This window comes from Anomalospiza imberbis, chromosome 26, assembly GCF_031753505.1.
Source record: "Anomalospiza imberbis isolate Cuckoo-Finch-1a 21T00152 chromosome 26, ASM3175350v1, whole genome shotgun sequence".
In the NCBI taxonomy this organism is placed as follows: domain Eukaryota; kingdom Metazoa; phylum Chordata; class Aves; order Passeriformes; family Viduidae; genus Anomalospiza; species Anomalospiza imberbis.
In genome coordinates, this window is record NC_089706.1 from 527,765 (window position 1) to 541,663 (window position 13,899).

At 52.4% G+C, this 13,899-nt stretch overlaps 1 protein-coding gene across 2 annotated transcripts in view; it reads left to right on the forward strand.

Moving 5' to 3' along the window:
- Nucleotides 1–13,899, forward strand: part of KCND3 (potassium voltage-gated channel subfamily D member 3) — a 103,415-nt gene that overhangs the window by 88,029 nt on the left and 1,487 nt on the right. Inside the window, exons 4-7 of one of the 2 annotated variants that reach the window (XM_068173612.1) lie at nucleotides 4,123–4,224; nucleotides 9,241–9,333; nucleotides 11,916–11,972; nucleotides 12,855–13,102. In XM_068173612.1, coding sequence (XP_068029713.1) covers nucleotides 4,123–4,224; nucleotides 9,241–9,333; nucleotides 11,916–11,972; nucleotides 12,855–13,102 — 500 coding nt within the window. The remainder of the gene's footprint in view (nucleotides 1–4,122; nucleotides 4,225–9,240; nucleotides 9,334–11,915; nucleotides 11,973–12,854; nucleotides 13,103–13,899) is intronic. The other variant, XM_068173613.1, reaches the window with a different exon arrangement.

The following is a 13,899-nucleotide window of genomic DNA, read 5'->3' on the forward strand; positions in this document are numbered from 1 at the left end:
TAGAGAAAAGAAGAGGTGAAAAGGAGAAGGTAAGGTTCCCCTTAGACCCTGTAGCAGTGCTGTGCTCTGTTTAACTCTACAATCTGCTTGTCACCTTCTCCATCTTCAAAAACCAACCACGTCCTTTCCATCTAGGATTTAAAGTCCAAACCCCAAACAAGCAACAGATGCAGACAAAAGCAGGAAAATCAAGCACTTGCTGAATGGCTGTGATACTTCACCTTGAGAATAAAAACCAGATCCAAAACACTCCACTGATGACTCTGGAGAGCAGCTTCATTTCAGCCTTAAAGGCCCAGTAGTGCTCACCTACCGCAGCAATCACCAGTAGCATTCAAACTGTTAATTATTGAGGAATTAGCAGGTAAAACATGGAAATATGCACACCAGGAAACCTCATGGTGTGGCTTGAGCAGTGAAGGGAGATGGGAGGTGGACAGAGCCCCTCTCACCTGAGGAAAGGCTGAGGAGGGATGAAGGGACAGCTCAGAGGGAGCTGATTCATGTGTGAATACCCTCAGGTGTGCAGGGTTTGGAGCTACCCAAAACCACCCGGACACGGGGTGGAGGTGGCTCTGCACAGCTGGACCAGGGGATCTATGACTGGATGCCAGAGGTCCTCTCCAACCTCATCCTGAGGGGGATAATGCTCAAACAGCTCCAGTGGCCAGAGGGAGAAGGGGGTGCAGGGCCTGCAGAGCTCCTGACGTGCAGGTACTGCACTCCCTGCTCGCTCCAGAACAGAAGATCTGGAAAGCTGAAGCTCTCTGGCAAATATGGAATGGTGTCATAGGTTCTAGCTTAATAGTTTTTTATCCCACATAAATCAAGAGTGAGTGTTATCTCCATAAGAGCTGGATGAAAATCATTAATAAATAATAATTAGCTGTTTCCTGAGCCTGCCATCTGGTAAGCATTTCTCCCAGCCAGCAGCTCCTGCTCCCTGCACTTCTCCAAAAAGCAGCAGGATGAACTCAGGCTCTTCTCTCTCCTCTGCCAGTCCCTTTGGGAAGTGCAGACACCCAGGACGCTGCACCCTCCCCACCTGTGCAGGTCTCCACTGCCCTCCTGCTTATTCTGAGCCTCCAATTTCTTAAAAACCAGCAAAGCCCAGAAGTTACTGAGCCCTGCCTTCCATCCTGCTCTGAGAAACACGTGGGCTCCAAGATAACCAAATTAATCATTCTAACCTGTAAGTGGCTGTCATTAGTATTATTATTTTCATCATATAAATTATCTTCCAGATTAGGTCATATGCATTTTGAGATCCTGTGGTTTCCTAGCAACTCCTCTTCCCATCTCCATGCAGACACAGTGTGCCGTTTGCTTTTCCTTTTTTAGCCTCCTGTGCAGGGGTTATTTCAGTAACAGTGATCTCAGGCCCGGCCCTGGTGACCTGTAGTCTGTCACATTTGGGGGAGAAGATGCAGAAGGCAACCACCCCCCCCAAAATGATGTTTGCAGCAGAAAGCCAGAGAATCACAGGCCTCCACCTGCCCATCCTCTGTGCCCAGGCCAGGAGCGCTGAGCTCTGCAGGACAGGGATGGCAAAAACGTGCCCACACGTGGTAAAAACTGGCAGGATTTGGAAGATCTTAAACCCTTCTTTACTGTCAGGCTTGATCAAAGTGCTAGAGCCCACAGAGACACAGGACAGGTACCCAAACACCGGGCAGAGCTTGTGCCACCTGACAGAGCCGCTTTCAGAGAATTCACATTTGCACACAGACATTCACAGAAAAACCTGAGCTGTTGTTTTAAAGTTGTTTCTAGTCCAATGGAGGAAACTGTCTGGAGGGCCAAACCAATTTTAGGCACCAATTTTAATTAACTTCTCTAGCTGAGTTAATCAAGATATCTACCAAATTTAATCACGATGGGGACCCGGAGCTGGGCGCTGTGACGATCCCAGCCAATCCTTTGTGTACGAGAGCAGGATTAACTTCTGTCCTGCCCCACTGACATTTTTTAAAATAACAACGTCTGTTCTAAACTACAAAAGCTGTGGGGCTTAATTATTTAGATAGCAAGTGGCCCTGTTTCAAAAGGAAAAGGGAACAGACCTCAGAACCATCTCCACTCCACATGGAGTACAGCTATTAATATTTGATCCCCTGCTAGCCTGGAGGCAAAGGGAATAATGTTCATTACAACAGCCTGAGACTGAATCCACTTTAACAACTGACTGAACTGGAGGTGAGGATGAACCTTCCCTGCTACAGGTGAGGTCAGTTGGGCACTGGCAATTCCTCCAGCAAAGGAGCTGATATTTTATCAAGCACAGAGAGAAATGGGAACCTTCAGTGTGACCATCAGGGCATCTCTGGAAAAACCACCACTGCCTCCAAAATTCACTGTTAGAGGAGAGAGATCACTGTGAAAAGTAAGGAACAGGCACACAAAGGCACATACTTGTGTTTAGAAGAAACCATTTAATGGAAATGGAACTTTCAGGAACAGAGGGACAATGCCATGTGCCTGGAAAATGAAATATTGCTGGGTCCCTTATCCCAGCTCTCTCCCACGGCCCCATTCCATAGCAGCAGTCCCCATGGATTTTGTTCCAGGTTACAGCCTAAGGCCAGTCCTTTTCAGGGCCTGCAGCAACACAGCAGCTTGGGAAAGTGTTGAGAAAAAGTGAAGATCCAATTTCAGTTCTTGTGTTCTCAGCCCTGTCCCAGGCAGGGCCTTGGCCCCACACAGAGATCTCACTCTCACACTGATCAGGAGGCTCAACCTTAAAATGGGACAAGGAAATCTAGGTGAGGTATAGAAAATGAAGCCAATTTCAGACGTCCCCATTTTGGGGGGGTCAAAAGAAGACCTATTTTTCACTGGTCATAGTCTGTGTCACCCAATTAAAGCTGCAGACTTTACCCTGTGCGTGTCTTTGCCTGAGAAATTGTCCGCATGGGCACAAGGTCTTGAGGTTAAACAAATATTTCAAATATTTCCAGTACTGAGGGCCAGAGTGGCTCACACCTGGACAGGGATAGAGCTCCTGAAATGGCTCCACTCTCTGGACCCACTGCAGATACTTGCCTCCTGCCTTTCCTCTTCCTACAACGTTTACCCATTAGCACCTCTAATTAGAAGGGAAAATCACGAGCTCCATGTTATTTAAGGGATTATGCAGCATTTTAAACTACAGCACAATGTAATTATTTTTTAATAGCTGCAGCTATTTAATGTATTTACTTTTAATGGCGTTTGAGTCATAAATTAACAGTAGAGAAGAAAAAAGGCAAATCACTCGACAGAGAAGCAGGCAGCAATTGAAAAGAAAAACAAAAATGCTAAAAGGAATTACCAAAATGATCAAAAAGGAAGAGGTAGGGTCTTAGTTTTTCTTGTTGGCACTATTCCGGACTGCTTCTTATCACCAAACTTGTCCCCCTGGAGGTGTGTATTTTTGGACAGCTATTTTATCAGATGCCAGTTAATGAAGCAGCAGTGCCACAGGCCCGTGGCACAGTGCTCACCGAGGACCCTCTGTGCCTGTGCTGCTGCAGCTCGAGCAGAGCCGGGGACGAGGACAGAGCTGAGAGACAGAGAGGGGCTGGAAGGGCCCAGGGTGTGGGGGCGAGGTGAGAAATGGAGGCGCCTCACATGCAGAGCACCCACGGCCCTGCGACCCGAGCACGGCCAGGACGAGTCTCCAGCGCTCCACATCTCACCCAGAAGTGAACTTCGGGAAGCACAAAGGGGCCTGCAGCACCCCGCTCTGGTTCCCTAGCCCTAACCCCATTGTTTCCCATCCCTAACCCCATTGCTTTCCTAACCACATGGTTTCTCATCCTTAACCTCGCTGTCCCCATCCCTGACCCCGCCGTCCCTGACCCCGCTGTCCCTGAGCCCACTGTCCCCATCCCTGACCCCATTGTCCCCATCTGTGACCCCGCTGTCCCTGAGCCCACTGTCCCTGAGCCCCCTGTCCCCATTGTCCCCATCTCTGACCCCGCTGTCCCTGAGCCCACTGTCCCCATCTCTGACCCCACTGTCCCTGACCCCACAGTCTCTCTCTGACCCCGCTGTCTCTCTCTGACCCCGCTGTCTCTCTCTGACCCCACAGTCTCTCTCTGACCCCGCTGTCTCTCTCTGACCCCGCTGTCTCTCCCGCAGAAGGCGCGCCTGGCGCGGATCCGCGTGGCCAAGACGGGCAGCTCCAACGCCTACCTGCACAGCAAGCGCAACGGGCTGCTCAACGAGGCCCTGGAGCTCCCGGTGAGTGCCCAGCACACCGCTGCCCCTGCCTGTGCCCCTGCCCCTGCCCTTGTTCCTGCCCCTGCCCCAGCCCCTGCCCTTGTTCCTGCCCCTGCCCCTGCCCTTGTCCCTGCCCCTGTCCCTGTCCCTGCTCTGTCCCTGCCCCTGTCGCTGTCCCTGCCCCGTCCCTGTCCCTGTCCCTGTCCCTGCTCTGTCCCTGTCCTGTCCCTGTCCCTGCCCCTGTCCCTGCTCTGTCCCTGCTCCTGTTCCTGCCCCTGCCAGCCCCTCCCTGGCTCCCAGCTCCCCTCGTCCCCAGCCTGGCACGCGGGGTCACACACGGGGTCCCACGTGGGGTCCCAGGCGGGTGTGCAGGCACAGCTGGAATCCAGCTGCTGCACTGCAGGGCAGGGAAGGTTTCCCTGAGCTGGGCAGGAGCTGCACAGGAGCTGCACAGGCGCTGCACAGGAGCTGGCTCTGCAGCCAGAGCAGGCTCACAGCTCCCTCTGACCCTGGCTGTGCCAGCTGCTGGGCTGGGCTGATTTACACAGCCCACACCACAAACATCCACTGCCTCCCATTTCTGTTCTAGAGTCTAATATGTGCTATCTGATCATCTCCAGCCGGACAGGGAAATATTCCCTGGCTCCTGTTCAGGCTGCCCGGTGCTGGGTTTATTTTTAAAGGCCTCCAGAGGCCTCTGGCTGCTCAGGAGGAGGAAAGTTTTAAGTGCTCAGATTGCTCAGCAGAACCAGCAGACACGAGAGGAGGTTAATACATTAAGCCTGATCAACAGCAGAGCAGGTATTAGCACATTTCATGGATTTCATTTCAAGTAAATCAGCCTTTCATGCATGTGGGGAGCAAAGAGAAAGAGATGAAGAATGATTGAGCCCCAGAGCCACCTAAGAACTCATTTGTGCAGCCTCACTTGGGATCTAATCCTCAATTTCACTCTCCCTTGGACACATCCCTGCTTTTGTGCCCAGGGAGGAGCAACGGAGCAGGGAGGAGAGCAGAAGGAGCTCTCTGAGGAGCAGCTGAGGGAGCTGGGGGGCTTTTCCAGCCCCACGACTCTGTGAGGTCACAGCTGAAACCCTCCCAGCCCCTGTGAAAGCTGCTCCCAGGACTGAGCCCCAGCTCGTGGGATGTGCTCAGAGCAGCCTGGGACACAAACCTGGCCCTTTCCAGCTGCACTGGGCTCTGAGCTCTCCACTGAAGCACTTCTCAGCAAGCACAGGTTTGGAAGGGGGGGGGCTGGAGAGGCTCTGTTCTCCCTTCCAAAACAAGCTGGATCCTTCTGACTACATCTCCAATGTTGTCTCCTGCCTGCACATGGCAGCCACGCTCAGGAAATCTGTTCTTGGACCATCTGGCACTGCCGAGCAGCTCAGGAGCAGCTTCTGTATCAAGTAAAGGCCAGGACTGGTCACACCTATCCCAGAGCTCCATCCCCACACAGGAAAGGCTCAGGACTGGGAAGTCAGCTCTGCTGGGGTTCTGCCATCTCATTACCCAGAAACATGCAAAGATTTGACTAAAAATTTAAAATTTCCTTTTAAACTTCAGGTTTCTGATCTTTAAAATTGCCAGGAGAGCTTAGCAGGATCACTCAGTTTGCACTTGATCTTCCAGCCTGTCATCCCAACAAGGATCTCCTCACTCCTCTTGTCAACCAAAACTCCCTGCCAAGACCACTCAGGGAAGAGCAGCTGACACACCAGTGCCTAAGTCCAAAATGCACGAGGCTGAGAGAAATATTTGGCTGAATGGGTTCATTTTCTGGCACTTGCCCAAAAATAGGTGGGAAAGGACCATTTTGGCTAAAAAGCTACTGTAGACACAGGAAGGAAAACAGAAACATCTCTAAAGAGGTTCTAGAAGATTTTTTTCACCCGTTAATAACTAAATTTAGATTTACAGGGGCTCCTGCAGCAGGTTTTCACACAGTTTTCTGGCTGCAACTTCCTTCCTGGTGGGCTCATAGCTCTAAATCGTGGAATCCCAGATGGGTTTGGGCCAGAGTCAAGGCCCAACGTGTCTCTCCCTCCCCAGGCAGAGACACTAATTAATTACAGAAGTGCAGAGCGTTCTTCCCTACAGGTGTACATGACCGGTTTAACTCCACAAGGCACGATTTTATGTCCTTCATTTTATGGCAGAGCAACAAACTCTTCTGAGGGGTGCAAAATGTGAATGACAGCAAGTCTAGACAGCCAAATTTTTTAAGCTGTAAAAACAGAGAGGAGCACGGCTTGCGTAGCTGCTGTAACAGGCACCAAAACATTCTCTCCATACTGTGCATATTTGTCAGTCAAATTAGTGTCAAGCTGCTCCCCTGCTCGCTACAGGGCCTGTTTGACACCTTGCCCAGGATCTGTGTGAGCAGCAAGGGGCTGCAATTCCAGCCCTGCCCCTGCCCCAGTGGCCCCAGCCCTGCCCCAGGGTCACTGTGCCCAGCAGCGGTGGCACTGAGGGGTCCCCGAGCAGGGCCAGCCCCACGCTGTCCCTGGCTGGGCTCTGCAGCCAGACCAACAAAGCAGCAGCGCTCAGGACTGCAGGACCGAGCTCCCAGCAGCTCCAGCACACCCACACAGCTTCCAGGGGAGCAGCTCCCCAGCCTGGAGCCTCCAGCACAGGGAAGGGGAGGCAAAGGAGAGGATTCATCCACAGGATTCATGCAAAGGATTCACCCAAGGACAGCAGCAGGAAGGAGATCAGCTTCCAGCGGGAGCGCAGACTTGTGCTCCACGAACGTGTGCATTTGTGGCATTTGCCATCTAGACACGAAGCACTCAGACTGTTTTCTTCTCATTTAGAGGTTTTTTTAGTGGGCTTTATGTCAAAAGTGCTCAAGGGATGGCGAGATCCTTCCCATGGCAGCAGCCTACATATCCTCTTAGCACTAATCTCCTTGTACAGCTGAAATTCCCTTTTAGCTGCAGTGCCAGGGGGTGAATATCCCAGGAACAGAAAGCTGGGAGCTCCAGTGCCTTTTCACAAGCCCCAGATAAGCACTGGGCAGGGCCAGTCCAGCCCCTGAACCAGTTCACCAGGGCCCACTGATGGAGCACTGAAATCAAGGCAAAGTGGAAGAATTTTGGATTTCAGAACTGACAGCACAGTGTGCTGCAGCCTCCCCCCAAGCAACCAGCAGCTCCCTGAATGTCTTCCAAGAGCAAACTGAATGGTAACTGGCATCAAAGCCTTGCCAAACTGGCTTCCCTGCTCAAAGAGCAGAGCTCTCCTTCCCCCAGCAGCTCTTCATTGCAGCCAAACTCTTCTGCTGAAGACCCAGATTTGGTTTGCCTGCAGTAACCAGGAGCCACTGATGCAGAAGCTCTGTCTGCAGGATCCCTTTCCTCAGCACTGCTCCCAAAATGCCAAAAGCCTGGCATGTTGGCCCTGGCCCTGGCCAGCATTCTGCAGATCTCGTGCCCACGTCCCACCTGGCTCCTGCCCAAAGGAGACAAGGTACAGGTCCCTGACAGTCCAGCTCGTTCCTGGGCACTGCCATCCCCGAGCCCTTTCCCTCAGGGCCAAGCCCAGCCCTGAGGTGGAAGGCAGAGGAGAGGCTGGGCTGTGCTGCCAGCACTGAACAGCTGCCGTGGCTCTCCTGCCAGGGCTGGGGAAGCTCTGTCTTGGCTTCCAGATCCCATTTCGATTTCCTCTCAGGCAAATTCTCATAAAAAGATACCGTCTGCAATATGTGCTTCTTCTCTCTCTTTTCCCTGTGTTTTAGTGCAGCATCATCTCTGCTTTAGGGCTCCCAAGGACCTCCATGGGAAATATTCCAACCCAGACTTCAGTGGAGTCAGTCATCTCAGCAGGAGCCAGCAGGACCTGCTGGATGTGTTACCTCATCAGGAGGATTGTTAATAAGAAAAATGGAACTGATTTCTTTTTTTTAGGCCACTTCTAAAAATACGTCTGGGAATGTTCATCTTCCAAAACAACAGCAACAAAAAATCCATAACCTGCCTAAGCTGCATTCCCACAGGAATCTATTAATTCTGTGTTCAGGAAGTCAGCTTCCTTAATGTACCACTTCAGCTGTGTTTTGGCACCTGTCAGCTCAGAGTTATCCCTCCACTTAAGGATCACAGCAGCAGCCTGGGAACGGCATCCAGAGCAGGCACTTGCAGGGCAGCAGTGGGACACAGGGCGCATTTAAATGCAAAGCTTTAACCGCGGCTGCATTTGATCCCCTCGAGAGCAGCAAGCAATGTCTTGGCAGGATGTTCTGCCCCCCGTTCCCTCTCCTGAGCAGTCAGATCCTGAGCAGCCATTCCAGCCATGCACATCCATGTTTTCCTTTCAGATTTAGGCATTACAGGCCCCCCCTTACTTCTGAGGCACTGGGGACATCTCACAGCACCTACTTGCTGCTTTAATGCACGTCACTGCCTGTGAAAGAGCTCATCCTCAAAGGCACAGCACAGACTAAGGTGTGCTGAAATCACAGAGCAGGACTCGAGCAGCAGTCAGAGAACATCCTTGAGCCCTAAATACTGCCTGTGTCCCTGCTGCTGCCGTGGGCAGCCGTGCCTCAGGAGCTTGGCAGTGGCACAGAGTGCCAAGGGCCAGCCCTGCCCAGGGCAGCAGGACAGCTCTGTTTTCCTCCCAGCACAGGCTCAGGTCAGGGATGTCTGCTGGCATTCAAATGTCGCAGCAAGCTTAGCAGGCTTACTGCAGTTTGGAAAAGAAGCACAGATTCCTTTTCCTTTGCTTTGCCTTTGCTTTCTGGCTCCTGAGCCTGACATGGTAAGCCAGCAGCCCCTCCTGTATTTCCTCCCTTGCTGTGGAATACCTAGGAACACACAGGCCTCGAAGCAAATCTGAGTCCACCTGGCTGGACAAGAGAAATCATTAAGGAAAAAAGCTGAGGAAACTTCCTGGGAGTCAGGAGAAACGCCTGGCAGCACTGAAGTGGTTATCCTTCCCCCTGGGACAGCTCCTGCTGGTGCTGCTGCTTCTGCTTGCTCTCCTGGTTTTACACCTGTCTGGGTTTTGTTCCCTCCTCTTTCTGTGGCCATTCAGGGATCCACCGAAGAGGAGCAGCACATGACTAAAGGCACCTCCTTAATCGAAAGCCAACACCACCATCTGCTGCACTGCCTGGAAAAAACAACCGTAAGTACCAGCCCTGCCCGGCCAGGGCTCCCCAGGGAGGAGATTTCGCACGGGGGGCTCTAGGGGACCCCTGGCACTCACCCTGGGCTCCCCAGAACACTCTGCAGTGGGTTAAATGCGCTTCTGTGAACTGATAACGATCACTCCTGTGCAGAGGGACGAAGATGGGATTATCTGCTGCCCTCAGTCCCCCACCCTGCACGGAGCCAGCAGCAGCTTCTCAGTCCAGTTCCTCTGAACACACCTACATTTCAGCGAGGGGTTAGGGAGATCGCAGAATAAGAAGTTTCGTTTCTTCAGCGCTCCTGAAAGCCCTAGAGTGCATTTCCCTCCAGGCTCACAACACAACACACCCCCATCACTGGGGCTGAGCAGCACCGAGGGACAGCTCTGCTGCCTCGGGGGGAAGGAAGATGCTGCTGGGCACTCCCAGCCACAGGCTGGTACCAGTGCCCAGGGGCTGGGAAAAAGAACCTTTAGCCCTGGGGGTGGCTCAGAGAGGATGAGCTCTGTTCGAGGGTTTAAAGGTTGCACACATCTCTTCTGGTTGCAAGGGCAGGTGATTTATCTCAAAGCCAGTTTGTGCAGCATGACTTTTCTGTTTGCATCCTGCAAGCGTTGAGAGTGAGAGTTTTATTTTGCATTAGTGACTGATTGTGTATGCAGAAGTCTTTGGGAACATTTCAGATATTTATTTGATACGTTTTGCTTCCAGGTTTTTATAAAAGGTTCTGCAGTAAAGGAACACATTATCTATACCATGATTCATTCTAGGGAGAATGAAGAGAGGTTAACACTTGAAATATTCATGCCTTTTTCTATCTGCATCCATATCAAATGTACTTTTGATTTCTGACTTGCAAGGGTTTCTTTTAGACAAATCACCTTCACTTCCATAGTTTGGCTTGTGCTGGAATAGCACCACTTAGGCCTCAGAGATACACTGGAAGAAGCTGAGTAATTAATTACAGTGACCTGAGCCCAAGGAGCTCTACGGGTCCCCGTGCCGAGGGCAGGGTACTGATTCTTCCTGTATCGGTGGCTACTGGATTTGTTTTACACAGCTCATCCTGCCTTTATTTCAATGTTACATTTCCAGCAGGTATTTCACAACCTGACTCTTCAGTTTAAAACTTTCTGCCTAAAACCTTCGGTGCTGCGGCCCGTATTTCACAAAGGCACTTTCATTTGAACACGTGAGCAGGTTGGCTGGAGCAGACAAAAGCTGAGAGCCCTGCTGCAGGCTCTGTCCTTCTGTCCTGTCACAGAAATCCTGACCCGTGCAGGGGCAGCTGAGCATCTCCGGGGCTGCACCAACTGCTCCATCACTCAGCAGCTGAAGTAACGGGCCAGTGTGCCTTAATTTGGGGTGTGGTGCCCTAATTAGTGGGTGTGATGCCCTAATTACTGGGTGTGATGCCCTAATTACTGGGTGTGGTACCCTGCCTGTGTCAGCCTACCACACTGACAAAGGCTGACCACTTCCAGCTCACAAACCTGCTCAGACAATGAGTGGCAGGGACTGAAAATGTTCCACGTGTTCCTCTTTTTCAGCAAACAATGGCAGTAACAGTGACACTTGAATTTTGATCAAAATTTTGATCAAAACTCAGAAGGAGAATCTGCACAAAGGGGTTTTCCCTCGTGTTTTTTTCAGCCAGTTATTGCCATGGTGTAGCACCAAATCAGACAGCAGGTTTGGATTCTGCTCTGGAGTTGTCAGGCCAGAAAGTGCAATGGGTTTGTGTGGAGATCCTGCACTTCGCCTAATCTATTAAAACACCGTGCAGCAGGAAATTTAAATTGCAGCAAAAGCATTTTTAAACACTGAAGAGTCATTTTGTGAGCAAGTTGCAGGAACGGAATGAGGAATGTACCATGTTTGTAAGCTTGTTTCAATGGGCAATTCACCCTTCCTGAAAGCGGGCAGGGGATTCTCAAAGTACATTATTTATTGGCCTGGTCTCTGGGTTGTCACTGGCACACACTTCCAGCTGAGTGGCTGTGAATGGTCACAGATCCGCTGTGTCAGATGACAAAGTGACCCTGGAGTACTTGTAGCTGCCACAACAGAGATTACTTTGTCATTTTCCCACAGCAGATGGAGTCGGTTCAAACAAAAGGAGGTTTTTTCCCCCTCTCATTCCAACTCCCAGATTGAGTCTGGACATTCACATGCTGTATTTTGTCCAAGTGCTGAGTGCCTTGAGCCCAGTCCTTCAACCCAAACCCTTCTCCTGTGTTTTCACAGAGTTTGATCAAACCCCACTGGTGACACAACAGCAAAACAATCCCAGTCTGATCTGTGAATCAGCAGCTGGAGCCTGGTTGGCCTCTGCCTTTGGCCCTCAAAGAATCAAAGCAGTAACATTGTTCTGAGTTTTGTTCTGTTTCCATGAACTCAAAGGCTGAATTGTCAGAAGGGTTCTGGTTGAGGGGCCTGAGAGAAGGAAGGTTCTGTTGCCCATTCAAACTTGAGCTGGAATGCTGAGGCGAGAGATGCAGTGCTGGGACTAAACTTCTGGATGCTGGAATGGACAATGAATTGTGTTTTTATCTTCTGTTGGCATGTTGTCCCGTAGGGATTGTCCTATCTTGTGGATGATCCCCTGTTATCTGTACGAACTTCCACCATCAAGGTATTTCCTTTTCAATTCGATCTGTTTTCTCTGTGGTCTCTGTGACATGTCTGGACAGTGTTTGCTTACTTCTCCTTCTGGTCCTGTGCTGGGGAGTTTGTGCACGTGGCTCCCTTTGGCTTTCCAGTGCTCTTGTTCCCTGTGGAAGTTGTTACTTGTCCCAGTGGGATCTGGTGGCTGCCTTCAGCATGGTTGCTTCTGTTTCCCATCTTTTCTGAAGCCGACAGGGACTGGATGAGGTCTGTTCACTCTACCTGGGTGTTCTTAGCCACACATATGAGTTCTTTCTTTCAGGATTTCTTGTTCCTTACCACAAAAGCTCTTTACAGATTCAGCTTTCTGAATTTCCTTCTCCCTGAACACTTCCCCCTCTTCACTGCTGTGTTTATTCCTCCCAGCTCATGCACTGCAGGGATGCTTTGAACCCAACAGCCAATGCAAGCATTCAGTTCTATGGCCAGGTGATCACCCTAATAAAATACAATCCTGCCCCCAGGCATAAAGAAAAGGAGCGTGAGCTCCTTTTGGGTTTCATAACCATGTGGCATTCCAGACTTTTTGGGACCGTTCTGGAATCCAGACAAAAGATGAGCAGAAATTGAAGCCCTGTGGACCTGAGCGCAGCAGAGCGACCGTCTCGGGCTGTGCGCGCAGTGATGCCCTCCCGCTTTTCTCGCTGCAGCGGCTCCTCGTGTTCCCCTGCTGACACGGGAGAGCAAAGTCTCCCCTGGCCGCAGTGAGGGCAGGGTCCTTTCCTTCAGGACCTGCCCGGGGCAGCCCTTGGCAGGGCAGAGGCAGAGAGCATCTCCCGCAGCGCAGGGCTGCCACCCCGCCGGGCTGGCCGTGTCCCCGGGCAGTGACAGCTCTGCTTCTCCCCGCCAGAACCACGAGTTCATCGACGAGCAGCTGTTCGAGCAGAACTGCATGGAGAGCTCCATGCAGAACTATCCCTCGTCCCGGAGCCCCTCGCTGTCCAGCCACCACGGGCTGAGCACGTCCTGCTGCTCGCGGCGCCACAAGAAGACCACGCACCTGCCCAACTCCAGCGTGCCAGCCACGCGCCTGCGGAGCATGCAGGAGCTCAGCACCATCCACATCCAGTGCAGCGAGCAGCCCTCCCTCACCACCAGGTACGCGCGGGGGCGTGGGCCCGGCCGTGCCAGGCTGGCACGGGGGCTGGCAGGGCTGGCAGGGCTGTGCCCAGTGTGGGGCTGGCAGGGCTGGCAGGGCTGTGCCCAGCTGTGCCCAGTGTGGGGCTAGCAGGGTTGTGCCCAGTGTGGAGCTGGCAGGGCTGTGCCCAGGCTGGGGCTGGCAGGGCTGGCAGGGCTGTGCCCAGGCTGGGGCTGGCAGGGCTGGCAGGGCTGTGCCCAGGCTGGGGCTGGCAGGGCTGGCAGGGCTGTGCCCAGGCTGGGGCTGGCAGGGCTGGCAGGGCTGTGCCCAGCTGTGCCCAGGCTGGGGCTGGCAGGGCTGTGCCCAGTGTGGGGATGGCAGGGCTGTGCCCAGTGTGGGGATGGCAGGGCTGTGCCCAGCTGTGCCCAGCTGCAGGGCTGTTCTCCAGCCAGGGGTTGGTAGCAGCATCTTTGTCTCCCCCCCAGTGATGCCCCAAGGGAAGGCTCCTGGCTGTCCTGGGAAGAAGCAGGTTAAAGGCAGACTCCAGTGCAGCTTGGAAGGGGGATATCAGGAAAAGGTTCTTCCCCCGAGGGTGGTGGGCACGGAACAGGCTCCCCAGGGAATGGGCACGTTGGCAAAACCAACGGGCCAGCAGTGTCTGTCAGCCAAAGCTGTTGGAGGGCCGATGGTCTCCCTGGGACACTCCACTGCTTTTCATTGTCCAAAAGTCTAATTTGCCACTCTAAGCATCACTGGGAAGCAAATAAGAGGAATTTCACAATGGTGTCTTAGTAGTTGTGACCTAAAAAGCCATAAA